Raw genomic sequence first — 14,387 nt, 5'->3', positions numbered from 1 at the left:
TAAATGGATTTAAGCTAAACATTGGATTTCTGATATGCATTCAATTTAGGGTATGTGTACATGTTATATGTATTTATTTTATCATTTGAAATTTATTCTTTTTTTTTTAAAGCTGTCGTCAAAACAATAATTTCTGATCAGGCACCTCTATGGATGCCATCTTCAGGGTCCTAATATTGAAAACTATGAAGCGCCGTCATTTACGGAGTAAACTTATGAATATTAACACAAGCACATGAGGTAAGACCGAGATTTATTTCAAAACACAAGTGTATTCACACGATTGACCGAGAATCTCTTTGTTGCTGTCATTTCCGTCTGTTTGCGGCGTAGACGTGTTGATATTTCACACGAGCGGCCTCAAACAGCTAACGGCTAATGCTAATTCGTAAACACTCTTTTGAAACACGAAATCGCTTCATTAAAAGATCGAATTTCTGTTGTATATGAACTGCATATTATATAGTGAGATTATATTACGTCGTAGGGAATATGTATCTGGTTTATTTAGTCAACTTTTATTAACATAGCTGCTGCTGGTTGATTTACTTCTTCGTTCGTTTTTTTTTTTTTTTTTTTTTTTTGGAAGTTGATATGTGGCTGAATTTGGGCCCACAGGTATATCCGATCAGCTGTATTCCCTGAAAACGCATCTTCCTGCAAAGTCTAGTGTTACTGAGTCCTTAATTACTCATACACCAGAGGCGGCTGATTGACAGGTGTGTTTGAGGGGGCGTGTCTCGTGTCAGTAATTCTGTGTGTATGAAATAAACATATGTGCAGTATGCAACCACAGCATACTGGGATAATATCTTCATTGGTATAATAATAGCCTTCCATGCAACATTAGATTAGAAGTTCAAAACATATACAAATGTACACTGTATGCAGTATAAAGAAAATGTAATTAAAATTTAATTTTTAACAGGAGTCTGTATAGGGTACATTGTTCAATGCAATGCGAAATTCTATTAAAATTTGACTGCTATAAAGATTTATGTATGTATATATACAGTATGCTCGCACATATACAGTATAAGGTACTATTTTTCAGTGCAGAATATAAAAAGTATGTTGTGTACAGTACAATGTTTTGTCAATGCAATTATAAAAAAAAGTACCAAAGTACCAAATAATAAAATTGTATTCAGTATAATAATTTTGCATGCAAAATATTTCTTAAAAGCGCTTAACAAAATATTAAAATGTTTTAAAAGACAATAAAAAATATATTTTTTTAAACAGAAAGCAATGTGCAAAATAATAATATAATTTTTCAGTGCAATTTTTTTTTTCAAAAACAGTAAAAAAAAAATTAGATGCCATGTGTGAAATTTTATTTAAAAAACTGCATCATATGTATTAAAAAGGGCAAAATATTAAACAAACAATGCCATATTTACAGTATACTACTTTATAATGCAAAGTTGTTTAAAAATGCAAAATATAAAAAAAATCAGTATGCCATATACAGTGTAATATGTTTCAAAACAATTTTTTTTTTTAATCCATGCTTAATTTTTTTAACTGTGTGCCATTTGCACAATTTTAAATATTGTCATATGCATTATAATTTTGAATTAAAAATTATAAATTTGATTTAAAATGCAAAGTAGTTTTAAAAAACATTATAAAGTGCAGTTTTCCGAACACATCCCTTGACTTTCTATATCTGCCATTATTATGAGATCCGGTTTCATGTGTACTGTTATTGTTCTTTCATGTTTTGCTGTAACACTAGCAGTATGCCTGCGGAACGAAAGAAGTCCGTCAACACGGAGGAGAGAGAGACGGGCTCCTTCAGCAACAAGGAAAGAGACGCAGAGCGACAGGCCGCTGTGCCCCGAGACAAGAGCAAAGACCAGACCAAGATGAGCACCAAGACGGCCGAAGAGAAGAAGAGACGGGCCGAGGAGGACAAGAGGAAGAAGGAGGAGAAGGAGCGGAAGAAGAAAGAGGAGGAGAAGCAGAGGGCAGAGGAGGAGCAGAAGAAGAAAGAGGAGGAGGAGAAGAGACAGCAGGAGGAGCAGGAGAAGAAGCTCCTGGAGGAGGAAGCTAAACGACAGAAAGAGGAAGAGGCTGCTCAGATCAAGTGAGAAGGCTCGGCAATATAGCACTACTTTCTCTATACTTTTTCCTAAATGTTTTGATGTATATCATAGGTTTGCATTTGTCTTTTTAGATTTTTTACAGCTATATAGGCAAATGATAAAATAAAAATGACAAAAACCAAAAACACAAACACTTTAATTAAAATAAAACTGAAAATATAAAAATAAAACTAATTTCATTCAAATATGTGGTTTTGCTAAACTAAAACTTAAGCCATAAAAAAATATATAAAATATATATTAACTATTATGAAAAAAAATTATATTTAAAAACTTAAAAAATGTAAACATTTTCCTTGATGTACTAAATAACAAACACTAAAATATTAAAACTAAAATAGACATATTAATAAAACAAAAATGGATAAAAATGACAAAAACGAAAAAAATAAAAACTGACAAAATTAAAATAAAACAGAAAATATAAAAACAAAACTTATTTAATCAAAATGTGTGGTTTTGCTTAGTTAACTAAAACTAAAGCCATTAAAAAACATATTTATTACTTGAAATAAAATATATATTATCTGTAATCAAATGAAATAAAATATTTAAAAACTTAAATGTTAATTTAATTTTCTTTGATGTACTGAATAACAAAAACTAAAATGTGTAAAATATTAAAATTAAAAAGACATATTAATAAAACAAAAACGGATAAATATGACAAAAAAACAAAAAAATACACACACTTTAACAAAACGAAAATTAAACAAAATATAAAAACAAACTTTATTTAATCAAAATGTGTGGTTTTGCTTAGTTAACAAACTAAAGCCATAAAAAAAACATTTTATTACCTGAAATAAAATATATATTAACTGTAATGAAATAAAATAACATTTAAAAACAACAAAAAAGTTATTTTAATTTTCCTTGATGTACTGAATAACAAAAACTAAAATATGAAAAATATTAAAATTAAATAGACATGTTAATAAAAATTGATAAAAATGACAAAATGAAAATAAAACTTAAAATCTAAAAACAAAACTTATTTAATCAAAATGTGTGGTTTTGCTTTGCAGCGCTATTATAGTTAACAACTAAAACTAAAGCCATAAAAAAAAAAATATTACTTTTAATAAAATATATATTAACTGTAATGAAATAAAAAAACATTAAAAAAAAAAAATATTGAAAATTACTAACAAAAATTAACAACAAGATAGTCATATTAATAAAGCAGAAATGGACAAAAATGACAAAAACACAGAAAAATAAAAACTACTTTATATTATGAATAGAAATATAAGAGCGCCTCATTGGTGCTGAAGTATCACTGATGGTTGTTGTTGGTGTGTGATCAGGGAGAAGGAGGAGGCGGAGCAGCTGCAGCAGGAAGCGTGGGAGCGTCATCACAGCAGGAAGGAGCTGCGAGAGAAGAACCAGCGCGTGCAGGAGACGCGTCCCGAGGAGGCTTTCTTCAGCCGCCTGGACTCCAGCCTGAAGAAGAACACGGCCTTCGTCAAGAAGCTCCGCACGCTCACGGAGCAGCAGCGCGGCTCGCTGTCGCAGGACTTCAACTCGCTCAACCTCAGCAAGTACATCGGTGAAGCCGTGAGCTCCATGGTGGAGGCCAAGCTGAAGATCTCAGACGTGGGCTGCGCCGTGCACCTCTGCTCGCTCTTCCACCAGCGCTACGCCGACTTCGCACCGCTTCTCCTCGCCGCCTGGAAGAGACACTTCGAGGCCAGAAAGGAGGAGAAGGCGCCCAACGTGAGCAAGCTGCGGACCGACCTGCGCTTCATCGCCGAGCTCACCATCGTGGGGCTGTTCACGGATAAAGAAGGACTGTCGCTCATCTACGAGCAGCTGAAGAACATCATCGCCACCGACCGAGACGCGCACACTCACGTCTCCGTCATCATCAGCTTCTGCAAGCACTGCGGAGACGATATCGCCGGGCTGGAGCCGAGGAAGGTCAAGAACGCGGTGGAGAAGTTCGGCTCGACCTTCCCTCCCAGTCAGATCATAAATACTGAGAAACAGCAGCCGTTCCAGAACCTGCTGAGAGAATATTACACCTCGCTCACCAAACACCTGAAGAAAGACCACCGAGAGCTGCAGAGCATCGAGAGACAGAACAGGTCAGCTCCTAGATATACATTTACATTTACATTTCACTTCTGATATACTTCAATTACTGTCAGAGACCAGGCATCTTTCTTTGATTTTAATGTTAATATTTTAATGCATTTTCAAAGCCATGCATTTAATCAATGAACTCTGTTAGAAATAATATGAGACGGTCAAATACATATATATTAAAAAAAACTATTTAGTTTATGTACATTAATAACTAAAATTTAAATAAAATAAAAATGTAGACATGTTAAAAAAAATTTAAAAATGACAAAAAAACGGAAGCTTTAATTGAAGTGAAAATAGAAAAATAAAACTGCTTCAAAATATTAAAAGCTTATATAAAATGAGTCAAACAAAATGAGTAAAACTTATATTAAAAAAAATATATATATATAATAATTATAAAACTATTAAGAAATACTTAAACTATATTATATAAACAGTGTACATTATGCTATTTTTCAGTGCAGAGTTTGATGCAAAATATTAAAAAGTATGCTGTGTACAGTGCAATGTTTTTTTAATCCAAAATTTTATCACAAGTGCCGAATAGTAAAATTGTATTCAGTATAATAGTTTTCCGTGCAAAATATTGCTCGAAAAAAAATATTAAAATGTTTAATGAAAGTGCAAAATATTTTTTTAAAAACAAAAGCCATGTGTAAAATAATAATAATAATAATAAAGTATGCTGCATAGTTTAATTTTCCAGTGCAATTAAAAAAAAGAAAACAGTAAAAATGAAATAGCAGTTAAAAAAACAATAAAAACTGTCATATGCATCATATGAATTAAAAGTGCAAAATATTAAAACAAAATGCCATATACAATATACTAATTTATAATGCAAAATTGTGTTTGCATTATAAAATGCAAAATAAAAATAAAATGTTATTTACAATAATTTTTTAATCCATTGTAAATATTTTTTTTTAACTCTGTGCCATATGCACAATTTTAAATATTGTCACATGCATTATATTTTTCAATGCAAATTTTGATTGTAAAATGCGAAGTAGTTTTAAAAAACATTATACAGTACAGTGTTCCGAACACATCCCCCGACTTTCTATGTTTGCAATTAATATCAGATATAATAAAACTACAAAGAAATACGTCTAAACTATAGGTAAAAAAAAAAATACTTAAACTACTTCAAAATATTAATAAAACCTATAAAAATGCCTAAAACATCCAACAAAATGACTAAAACTTTCAAATGGAAATGCAACAGAATATATATATATGTGTGTATATATATGTATATATATATAAAACCGAACTAAATTGAAAATCGAAACAGGAAATATGAAAATATATCTTTTATAAAATACTGATTAAAATAAAATCACAGACTGTGTAATGAAGCTCAGAATTGTCATAACTGCATTTACTGAAATTACTGTTTTAAAAATAACATTTTAAATACTGCAATGTAATGTTACCGTAAATATGAAACTGAAACCACCAGGAAGTGATGTCATTTTAAAGGGGTTAAAAAAGTAATATTTTTGTGTGAACTGTTCGTTTAATGAGAAGTCATTGAATCATTAACTGGATGCAGATTCAGATGTTTTTTGGTCGACTGTTTTGTGTCTCTGGTCAGGCGTATCCTTCACTCTAAAGGAGAGCTCAGCGAGGACAGACACAAGCAGTACGAGGAGTTCGCCACGTCCTATCAGAAGCTGCTGGCTAACACACAAACGCTGGCCGATCTGCTGGACGAGAACATGCCTGAACTTCCTGTGGACAAGACCATCCAGGAAGGTGCGACGGTCGGCACGGCTTCACCTGTGTGAGATCTGGTCTGGGCATGCGTGTGATTTGTTGTTGATCTGTGTGGCAGAGCACGGTCCGGGCATCGATATCTTCACTCCGGGGAAACCGGGAGAGTATGATCTGGAAGGAGGGATCTGGGAGGACGAGGACGCGCGTAACTTCTACGAGAACATGGTGGACCTGAAGGCGTTTGTCCCTGCGATCCTCTTCAAGGACAACGAGAAGAGCAGCCAGACCAGCAAAGGTGCTCAACTTGTGTAGAAGCATTAACTCTTTCTGCTTTTTGTGTTTTCACTGTTATACTCCGGGGGGCGCTGTTACACATCTTCTGAACGAGGACAAAAACACACAGGATGGAGAAACAGATGCATATGAGAAATAAAGCGATCATAAACAGCGTAGAAATGAAAACCACGTAATGTTACGTAGAAGCTTTGGAGGTGTTTATAGAAGCGATTTACTGGATTTATGCTTTGACACATAAGCATAAATGTTATCCAGATGTCGTTTTTGATAAAAATGTGATTTTCTCACCTTTATGCTCAAAATTATACATTTCCATGAAATCTACCTGTATTCAAGTGTTGATAAGCTTTAAGATAGAATAAAATGTTTATTAATAATTATTATTTAAAATTAGCTTTTATTTATTTTTATTTATTATAAAAAAACATTTTTGTATTTTCTTCTTTAGTAGTTTCCAGTTTTTCTGCTTTATCAGTTTTATAGCTTTATTTTGTCTATTTAGCTTTTATTTAATTTCAGTTTTAGCAATTTTATTAGCAGTGCCGTTTTAAAATAATTTGTATATGTATAATAGTTTTTATTAATAATTTAAATCTGTTTTTATTCCCACGTTTTCCACGTTTTAATTTTTTTGTTTGTTCGTTTTTATTTTTTCATTTCAATTTTTAGACAGTTTTAGTAATTTCTTTGATTTTGTCATTTTTATTCAATTAGTTTTTATTAATATTTTGAATTAGTTTTACATTTTAATTTTAGCTAAAGCTTTAGTAATTTTTTATTATTATCGTTTTCATTAATATTTTGAATTAGTTTTTATTTTTCCATTTTAATTTTAGACAAAAATATTTATGATTTTGTCATTTTTATCAGTTTTATACAATTCATTTTTTATATTTAGAATTTGTTTTCCATTTTAATTTACTTTTTAAAGTTTGAGTTTTTTATATTTTTTATTAGTTTTATATTATACTTTTTTTATTAATATTTAGAATGTTTTTATTTTTATATTTTCTGTTTATATTTTAATGTTAATAAAATTTGCTATTGTTTTCTTGGGTGTTTTTGCCATTTTTATTTGTTCACATATCGTTTTTTTTTTATGTTGTGTACATTTAGTTTTTTTTTTTTTTATTTAAAAAGACTAAAAAGTTCTATCTACACACTCGAATAGAATGCAAAAAACTTTAACTTCAGAATCTCCAAACACCTCTGAATGCAGATTTAGCATTATACATCTATGGTTGAGTTAAGTCTGTTATTTTGCACTGGTTTGTGTTGATGACAGAGGGACAGGAGGCAAACAGCACTGAGGAGCTGGAGATCGAGCTGGAAGCGCTGGATATCACCGATGAGCCGATGGATCTGGACACAGCCGAAGAGACCGAGAGTGAAGAACTGGCCAAAAAGATACTGGATGAGCAAGGTAAGCATGCTTTCAGAGTCACACACACTGCTCCCAACCTGCAGAGGGCAGTGAAGAGCAAGTGCAGGAGCTTTCCAGCAGCCCGACTTTACTAAGTGTGTGTGTGTGTGTGTGTACAGAGCAGGAGGACGAGGAGGCCAGCACCGGCTCTCATCTCAAACTCATCGTGGACGCCTTCATCCAGCAGCTCCCAAACTGCATCAACAGAGACCTGATAGACAAGGTGAAGACTTCTAACACACTGAGCATCGAAACAGCTCCGTGTTCCTGTTAGTGTTGTTATTCTCCTGTTCAAACGTGTTCCTGTGTGTTTTCAGGCTGCTATGGACTTCTGTATGAACATGAACACCAAGTCCAACCGCAGGAAGTTGGTCCGAGCTCTTTTCACGGTGCCCAGACAGAGGTGTGTGTGTGCATTCATAGCATCTGTGCTCGTTCAGATTTGAAGAGTGGCTGTGCATGGGTGTGTGTGTGTGTGTGTGTGTGTGTCAGGCTGGATCTGCTGCCGTTCTACGCTCGTCTGGTGGCCACGCTTCACCCGTGTATGTGTGACGTGGCTGAAGACCTCTGCTCCATGCTCAAAGGAGATTTCAGGTTTCACGTGAGTGTGTTAAAGTTAAAGTTAAGTTAAAGTGCCAAAATCACTAGGACTACACATGAAGGAGTGTGTGTGTGTGTGTGTGTGTGTGTGTGTGTGTGTTTCCCACAGATCAGAAAGAAGGACCAAATCAACATTGAGACCAAGAATAAGACGGTGAGGTTCATCGGGGAGCTGGCCAAGTTCAAGATGTTTTCCAAAACGGACACACTGCACTGCCTCAAGGTGAGCTGATGACCCCTACACAGTGTGCACTAACTAGGGAGGACCGCAGTAGTGCTTCACTATGAAGACCATACAATTATTTATACATATGTATGTGTGTGTATATATGTGTGTGTGTGTGTGTGTTCAATACTGTGTAGTTATTGATAACTAAAACTAAAAATACAAATTTTTGGCCATAGAAATAAAGCTTAAATAAAAAAAAATAATTTTAAATCAAAATTGGGAATGTTGCTGAAAACTAAACAAAGCAACCAGGCGTTTTATTGTTAACTATAACTACAACTAAAAAAAATAAGAAAAACATTTGTTTCTTGAAATAATATAAAATATAGTTTACTTTATTTCATGAAGTTGTTCAGGGAACATTTCTAATTTTCTACTTAAATAACTAAATAAAAACTGTATAGACAATATAGACGTAAAAAAAAAAAAAAAAAAAAATGACAAAACAAAAAATGAATAAAACTATAACTAAAATAAAAATGACAACAGAAAATATAACAATAAAAATATTAATACAAATATAATTTAAATGATACAAAAATTGCATTGGAACTAACTGGTGAAAAAAATACGTATTACTTGAAGTACTAAAATAACAAATTAAAACTGAAATAGTTTTTTTACTATATAGACATTAAAAAAAAAACTTTAATAAAAATTAATAAAACTTTAACTGAAATGAAAATGATCACAGAAGATATACAAATAAAAATATCTAGGAAATAGGAATAAAAAACAATATATGTTAAAGTGCCAAATTCACTAGGAATAAAACTGAAATAAAAATAAAGATGTATAGAATGTTGGAAATTTTTAAACTGAAATATACAAATAAACACTAATTTAACTGATTTCTAAAATAAATAACATGAAATCACTAGGACCAAAATAAAAATAAAGAGATAAATTAAAAATATTTTACAAGATTTCTATCAATCTAAAAATAAATACGAATTAAAAAAATATAGTAAATGCCGTAACGGTATAAAAATAATTTGAAAATAGCATTGGTTCAGTAGCAGAAGTGCTGTGGAGAGATGATGAGGAGGATGGCATTTACTGTTGAATCTTTGTATTGAGGTCATAATGATATTTCGGCATCTCTAACACTGTGTGTGTGTGTGTGTGTGTGTGTGTGTGTGTGTGTGTGTGTGTGCAGATGCTGCTGTCTGATTTCTCTCACCATCACATTGAGATGGCCTGCACACTGCTGGAGACGTGTGGACGCTTTCTCTTCCGCTCACCGGAGTCTCACCTGCACACGAGCGTCTTACTGGTCCGTCTTCACACACACACTCACACACTCATACTTGTGTAAACCCCAACCGCTAAGCGTGTGTGTGTGTGTGTGTTCGCAGGAGCAAATGATGCGTAAGAAGCAGGCTCAGCATCTGGATGTGCGTTACGTGACGATGGTGGAGAACGCGTATTACTACTGCAACCCTCCGCCGATGGAGAAGACGGTGCGCAGGAAGAGACCGCCGCTGCAGGAGTACATCCGAAAACTGCTCTACAAAGACCTGTCCAAGGTCACCACTGAGAAGGTGCGTCACGCGTGCATTTATCATCATCCGTGATCATACGCAAGCGTGTGTATGTGGTCACCGGTCCTGTTCGCAGCGTGAAGATAAAACTTCAGATTGTGAATCAAAATAAAACTTTCTCAAATTGTCAGTGGGTTATATACACAAAGCAAGCTTAATAATCACAGAAGCTGTCACTTATATACATGCTTTACAGAATACATAGTTATACAGCCATATGAAAAATATATAAAAATACTGTGTATTTAAATTAGTTCATTATGTATTAAATTATGATTTATATGTGTGTGTGTGTGTGTGTATATATATATATATATATATATCATAATATTAGTCTATTTATATAGTAAAAACATACAATTTATGTATAAATAACTAATTATTATAAGTCATTTAAGTTGTTATGATTAATAAAATAATAGTTTTCGGTTGTTTAATAATAGTGTGTGTTATGTGTGTGTGTGTGTGTGTGTCTCTGTACGTGTGTGTGTCGCTCTGTGTGTTGATCTGTGTGTGTGTCGCTCTTTGTGTGTGTGTATGTCGCTCTGTGTGTGTGTCGCTCTGTGTGTGTGTGTGTCGCTCTGTGTGTGTGTGTCACTCTGTGTGTATCTCTGTGTGTGTGTCGCTCTGTGTGTGTGTGTGTGTGTGTCGCTCTGTGTGTGTGTGTGTGTCGCTCTGTGTGTGTGTGTGTGTCGCTCTGTGTGTGTGTGTGTGTCGCTCTCTGTGTGTGTGTGTGTGTGTGTCGCTCTGTGTGTGTCGCTCTGTGTGTGTGTGTGTGTGTGTGATTCGCTCTGTGTGTGTGTGTGTGTCGCTCTGTGTGTATCTCTGTGTGTGTGTCGCTCTGTGTGTGTGTGTGTGTGTGTGTGTCGCTCTGTGTGTGTCGCTCTGTGTGTGTGTGTGTGATTCGCTCTGTGTGTGTGTGTGTGTGTCGCTCTGTGTGTATCTCTGTGTGTGTGTCGCTCTGTGTGTGTGTGTGTGATTCGCTCTGTGTGTGTGTGTGTGTGTCGCTCTGTGTGTATCTCTGTGTGTGTGTCGCTCTGTGTGTGTGTGTGTGTCGCTGTGTGTGTGTGTGTGTGTGTGTGTGTGTGTGTCGCTCTGTGTGTGTGTGTGTGTGTGTGTGTGTGATTCGCTCTGTGTGTGTGTGTGTCACTCTGTGTGTATCTCTGTGTGTGTGTCGCTCTGTGTGTTGCTCTGTGTGTGTGTGTGTGTGTGTGTGTGTGTGTGTGTGTCGCTCTGTGTGTGTCGCTCTCTGTGTGTGTGTGTGTGTGTCGCTCTGTGTGTGTGTGTGTGTATCTTTGTGTGTATCTCTGTGTGTGTCGCTCTGTGTGTGTGTGTGTGTGTGTGTGTGTGATTCGCTCTGTGTGTATCTCTGTGTGTGTGTCGCTGTGTGTGTGTGTGTGTGTGTGTGTGTGTGTGTGTGTGTGTGTGATTCGCTCTGTGTGTGTGTGTGTCGCTCTGTGTGTATCTCTGTGTGTGTGTCGCTGTGTGTGTGTGTGTCGCTGTGTGTGTGTGTGTCGCTCTGTGTGTGTGTGTGTGTGTGTGAGATTCGCTCTGTGTGTGTGTGTGTGTGTGTCGCTCTGTGTATCTCTGTGTGTGTGTCGCTCTGTGTGTGTGTGTGTGTCGCTGTGTGTGTGTGTGTGTCGCTGTGTGTGTGTGTCTGTGTGTGTCGCTGTGTGTGTGTGTCTGTGTGTGTCGCTCTGTGTGTATCTCTGTGTGTGTGTGTGTGTCGCTCTGTGTGTGTGTCGCTCTTGTGTGTGTGTGTGTGTCTCTCTCTCTCTATTTCTGTGTGTATGTCTCTGTACACGTGTGTGTGTGTGTGTATGTGTGTGTGTCTCTTTCTCTATTTCTGTGTGTGTGTGCGCGCGTGTGTGTGTGTGTGTGTGTGTGTGTGTGTGTAGGTGTTGAGGCAGATGAGGAAGCTGTCCTGGCACGAGCCTGATGAGAAGAGTTATCTGATCTGCTGTATGATCAACATCTGGAACGTCAAGTACAACAGCATCCACTGCGTGGCCAACCTGCTCGCTGGACTGGTGGCGTATCAGGAGGACGTGGGCATTCATGTGGTGGACGGCCTGCTGGAGGACATCCGCCTCGGCATGGAGGTGTGTGTGTGTGTGTGTGTGTTTACATGACTGCATTGCTTCTACTCCAGTGCAGATATAATAACAGAATGTGCAGTATAACGCAGAGATGTTTGTTGGTGTGTGTGTGGTTCTCAGGTGAACCAGCCCAAGTTTAACCAGCGGCGGATCAGCAGCGCTAAGTTTCTGGGCGAGCTGTATAACTATCGTATGGTGGAGTCTGCCGTCGTCTTCCGCACGCTCTTCTCCTTCATCTCGTTCGGCGTGAACACAGACGGTTCTGCGAGCCCGCTGGACCCCCCCGAGCACCTGTTCCGCATCCGCCTGGTCTGCACCCTGCTGGACACCTGCGGACAGTACTTCGACCGCGGCTCCAGCAAGAAGAAGCTCGACTGCTTCCTCGTTTACTTCCAGGTGAGGACCAGCCAATCACAGACAGACGAGCGTGTGACACGTCTCCTGTGATTGGTGGAAAAACCCGGGCTTTCAATAGAATCAAATAAACAAGGTTGGCATCATTCTGAGCTCCAAATTCTAGTCTAATTTCAAGGATAATTAAATTCCATCACACTAAAATCATTTTAAAAACATTTTAAAATTATTAATATAAATTATATTATATAATACTAGATTGTCTAAATATGTATGTGTTTTTGTAAAATGTTTAAAAATAAATCAGATTTTTTTTTTTATCAATACATTAACTGCTTAATTTTTTTGGTCATCATTTACATTCACACACCTATAAAACAATGTCTGCATCATAAATTGCCTCCAGAAAATCATTACAAAAATTTGAATAAAAAAAGATTATGCATAAGCTTTGCATAATTAAAAAGAAGCCTATTTTGAGGACTGCATTGTGGCATTATTATCATGGCAATTAAACACATTAAATAAATGCATTATTTCTGTATGACACAAATGTATCACTTTAATCAGATATGATATATGCGCTCAGATATTAACTATTATTGGTGCTGTTATTAATAATGGTTCTTATTACCAGTGTTAAAGTTTTTGCTGCTTCATATTTTCGTGGAAACTGTGATACATTTTATTTTTCAGGATTCTTTGATGAATATAAAGTTTGATAGAACTATAATTATTTGAAAAAAAAAATTTTTTTCAACATTATTAATGTCTTTAAAGTTGTTTTTGATCAACTGAATGTGTCCTTGTTAAAAAAAAAAAAATTTTATCAAAAAATAAAGTAGCACTACTGTATTTCAACATTGCATCCAACAGATTCACAGCTATTTAAAATAGTAACAATCTTTCGCAATATTACAGTTTTTTCTGTATTTTTGATCAGATGAATGCAGCCTTGATGAGCAGAAGAGACTTCTTTGAAAACATATATATATAGTTTTTATTTCAGACTATATAAATGGTGTTGAGCACAGTTTGTGTGGGTTTCAGAGGTACGTCTGGTGGAAGAAGAGTCTGGACGTGTGGACTAAAGACCAGCCGTTCCCCATCGACATCGAGTACATGATCACAGACACACTGGAGCTGCTGCGGCCCAAGATGAAGCTGTGCTCGTCTCTGGACGAGGCCTGTGCTCAGGTCACTCAGCTGGAGAGAGAGTTCCTCGTCAAACTGGGTGTGTGAGTGTGTGAGTGTGACACGTGTGCTGAGAGAAACACACACATTCCTGCAGCGAGTGTAAGAGTATCAGTGATACAGCAGCTCAGACACAGAACAGCTCTTCAGGAATGTGTGTGTGTGTGTGTGTGTGTGTCCAGGCCTGGAGAAAGACGGCCGCTCCTCCAGCTCCATGGGCGAGAACGAGCCTCTGGAGGAGGAGGAGGAGGATGATGATGAAGACGAGCGAGGAGCGGAGACCGAGGAGCAGTCTGGGAACGAGAGCGAGATGAATGAACCTGAGGAGGAGGTGACTGTTCTCAGACGTGTGATTGACAGCTGTAAACCCCGCCTCCTCTCTCTTACACACAGTTTACTGATGAGAACAGCACACACACACACACACACACACCAGCATTAGTCATTACAAAATCACAATGAAATTTGTATGCAAAGAATTTTAGAATTAGATTTTTTACATTTTGGATTTAATTGGTTAACATCTGCCTATAAATGTTTTTCATTTCAAATAAAATAATTGTATTAATATAATTTAATTTAAATAAAAAAAAATTAGTAAATACCAATATATTATATAGAACATTTATAACTTTGTATAATCTATAAAATGTAGTAATAATAATAATAATAATAATAATAATAATAATAATAATTAAAAAAAAAAAAAAATATATATAT

General features: G+C 35.8%; 1 protein-coding gene across 4 annotated transcripts in view; it reads left to right on the top strand.

The window, feature by feature from the left end:
• The first annotated feature begins 140 nt into the window (after positions 1–140).
• The window catches only part of LOC113048454 (regulator of nonsense transcripts 2-like), an 18,662-nt gene continuing 4,415 nt past the window's right edge, over positions 141–14,387 (top strand). Inside the window, exons 1-16 of one of the 4 annotated variants that reach the window (XM_026210258.1) lie at positions 141–240; positions 1,742–2,092; positions 3,422–4,201; positions 5,806–5,966; positions 6,046–6,222; positions 7,510–7,647; positions 7,767–7,870; positions 7,965–8,050; positions 8,140–8,248; positions 8,357–8,470; positions 9,636–9,752; positions 9,835–10,020; positions 11,919–12,122; positions 12,240–12,515; positions 13,524–13,707; positions 13,850–13,998. In XM_026210258.1, the coding sequence (XP_026066043.1) occupies positions 236–240; positions 1,742–2,092; positions 3,422–4,201; positions 5,806–5,966; positions 6,046–6,222; positions 7,510–7,647; positions 7,767–7,870; positions 7,965–8,050; positions 8,140–8,248; positions 8,357–8,470; positions 9,636–9,752; positions 9,835–10,020; positions 11,919–12,122; positions 12,240–12,515; positions 13,524–13,707; positions 13,850–13,998 (3,141 nt within the window). In that variant the 5' untranslated portion in view covers positions 141–235. Of the gene's footprint in view, positions 241–1,741; positions 2,093–3,421; positions 4,202–5,805; positions 5,967–6,045; positions 6,223–7,509; positions 7,648–7,766; positions 7,871–7,964; positions 8,249–8,356; positions 8,471–9,635; positions 9,753–9,834; positions 10,021–11,918; positions 12,123–12,239; positions 12,516–13,523; positions 13,708–13,849; positions 13,999–14,387 lie in introns of all 4 variants that reach the window. The other 3 variants (XM_026210259.1, XM_026210256.1, XM_026210257.1) reach the window with 3 other exon arrangements.

Source organism: Carassius auratus, chromosome 29, assembly GCF_003368295.1.
Source record: "Carassius auratus strain Wakin chromosome 29, ASM336829v1, whole genome shotgun sequence".
NCBI lineage: Eukaryota > Metazoa > Chordata > Actinopteri > Cypriniformes > Cyprinidae > Carassius > Carassius auratus.
Note: the sequence above shows the minus strand (reverse complement) of the source record. Positions and strands in the feature narration are given on the sequence as shown.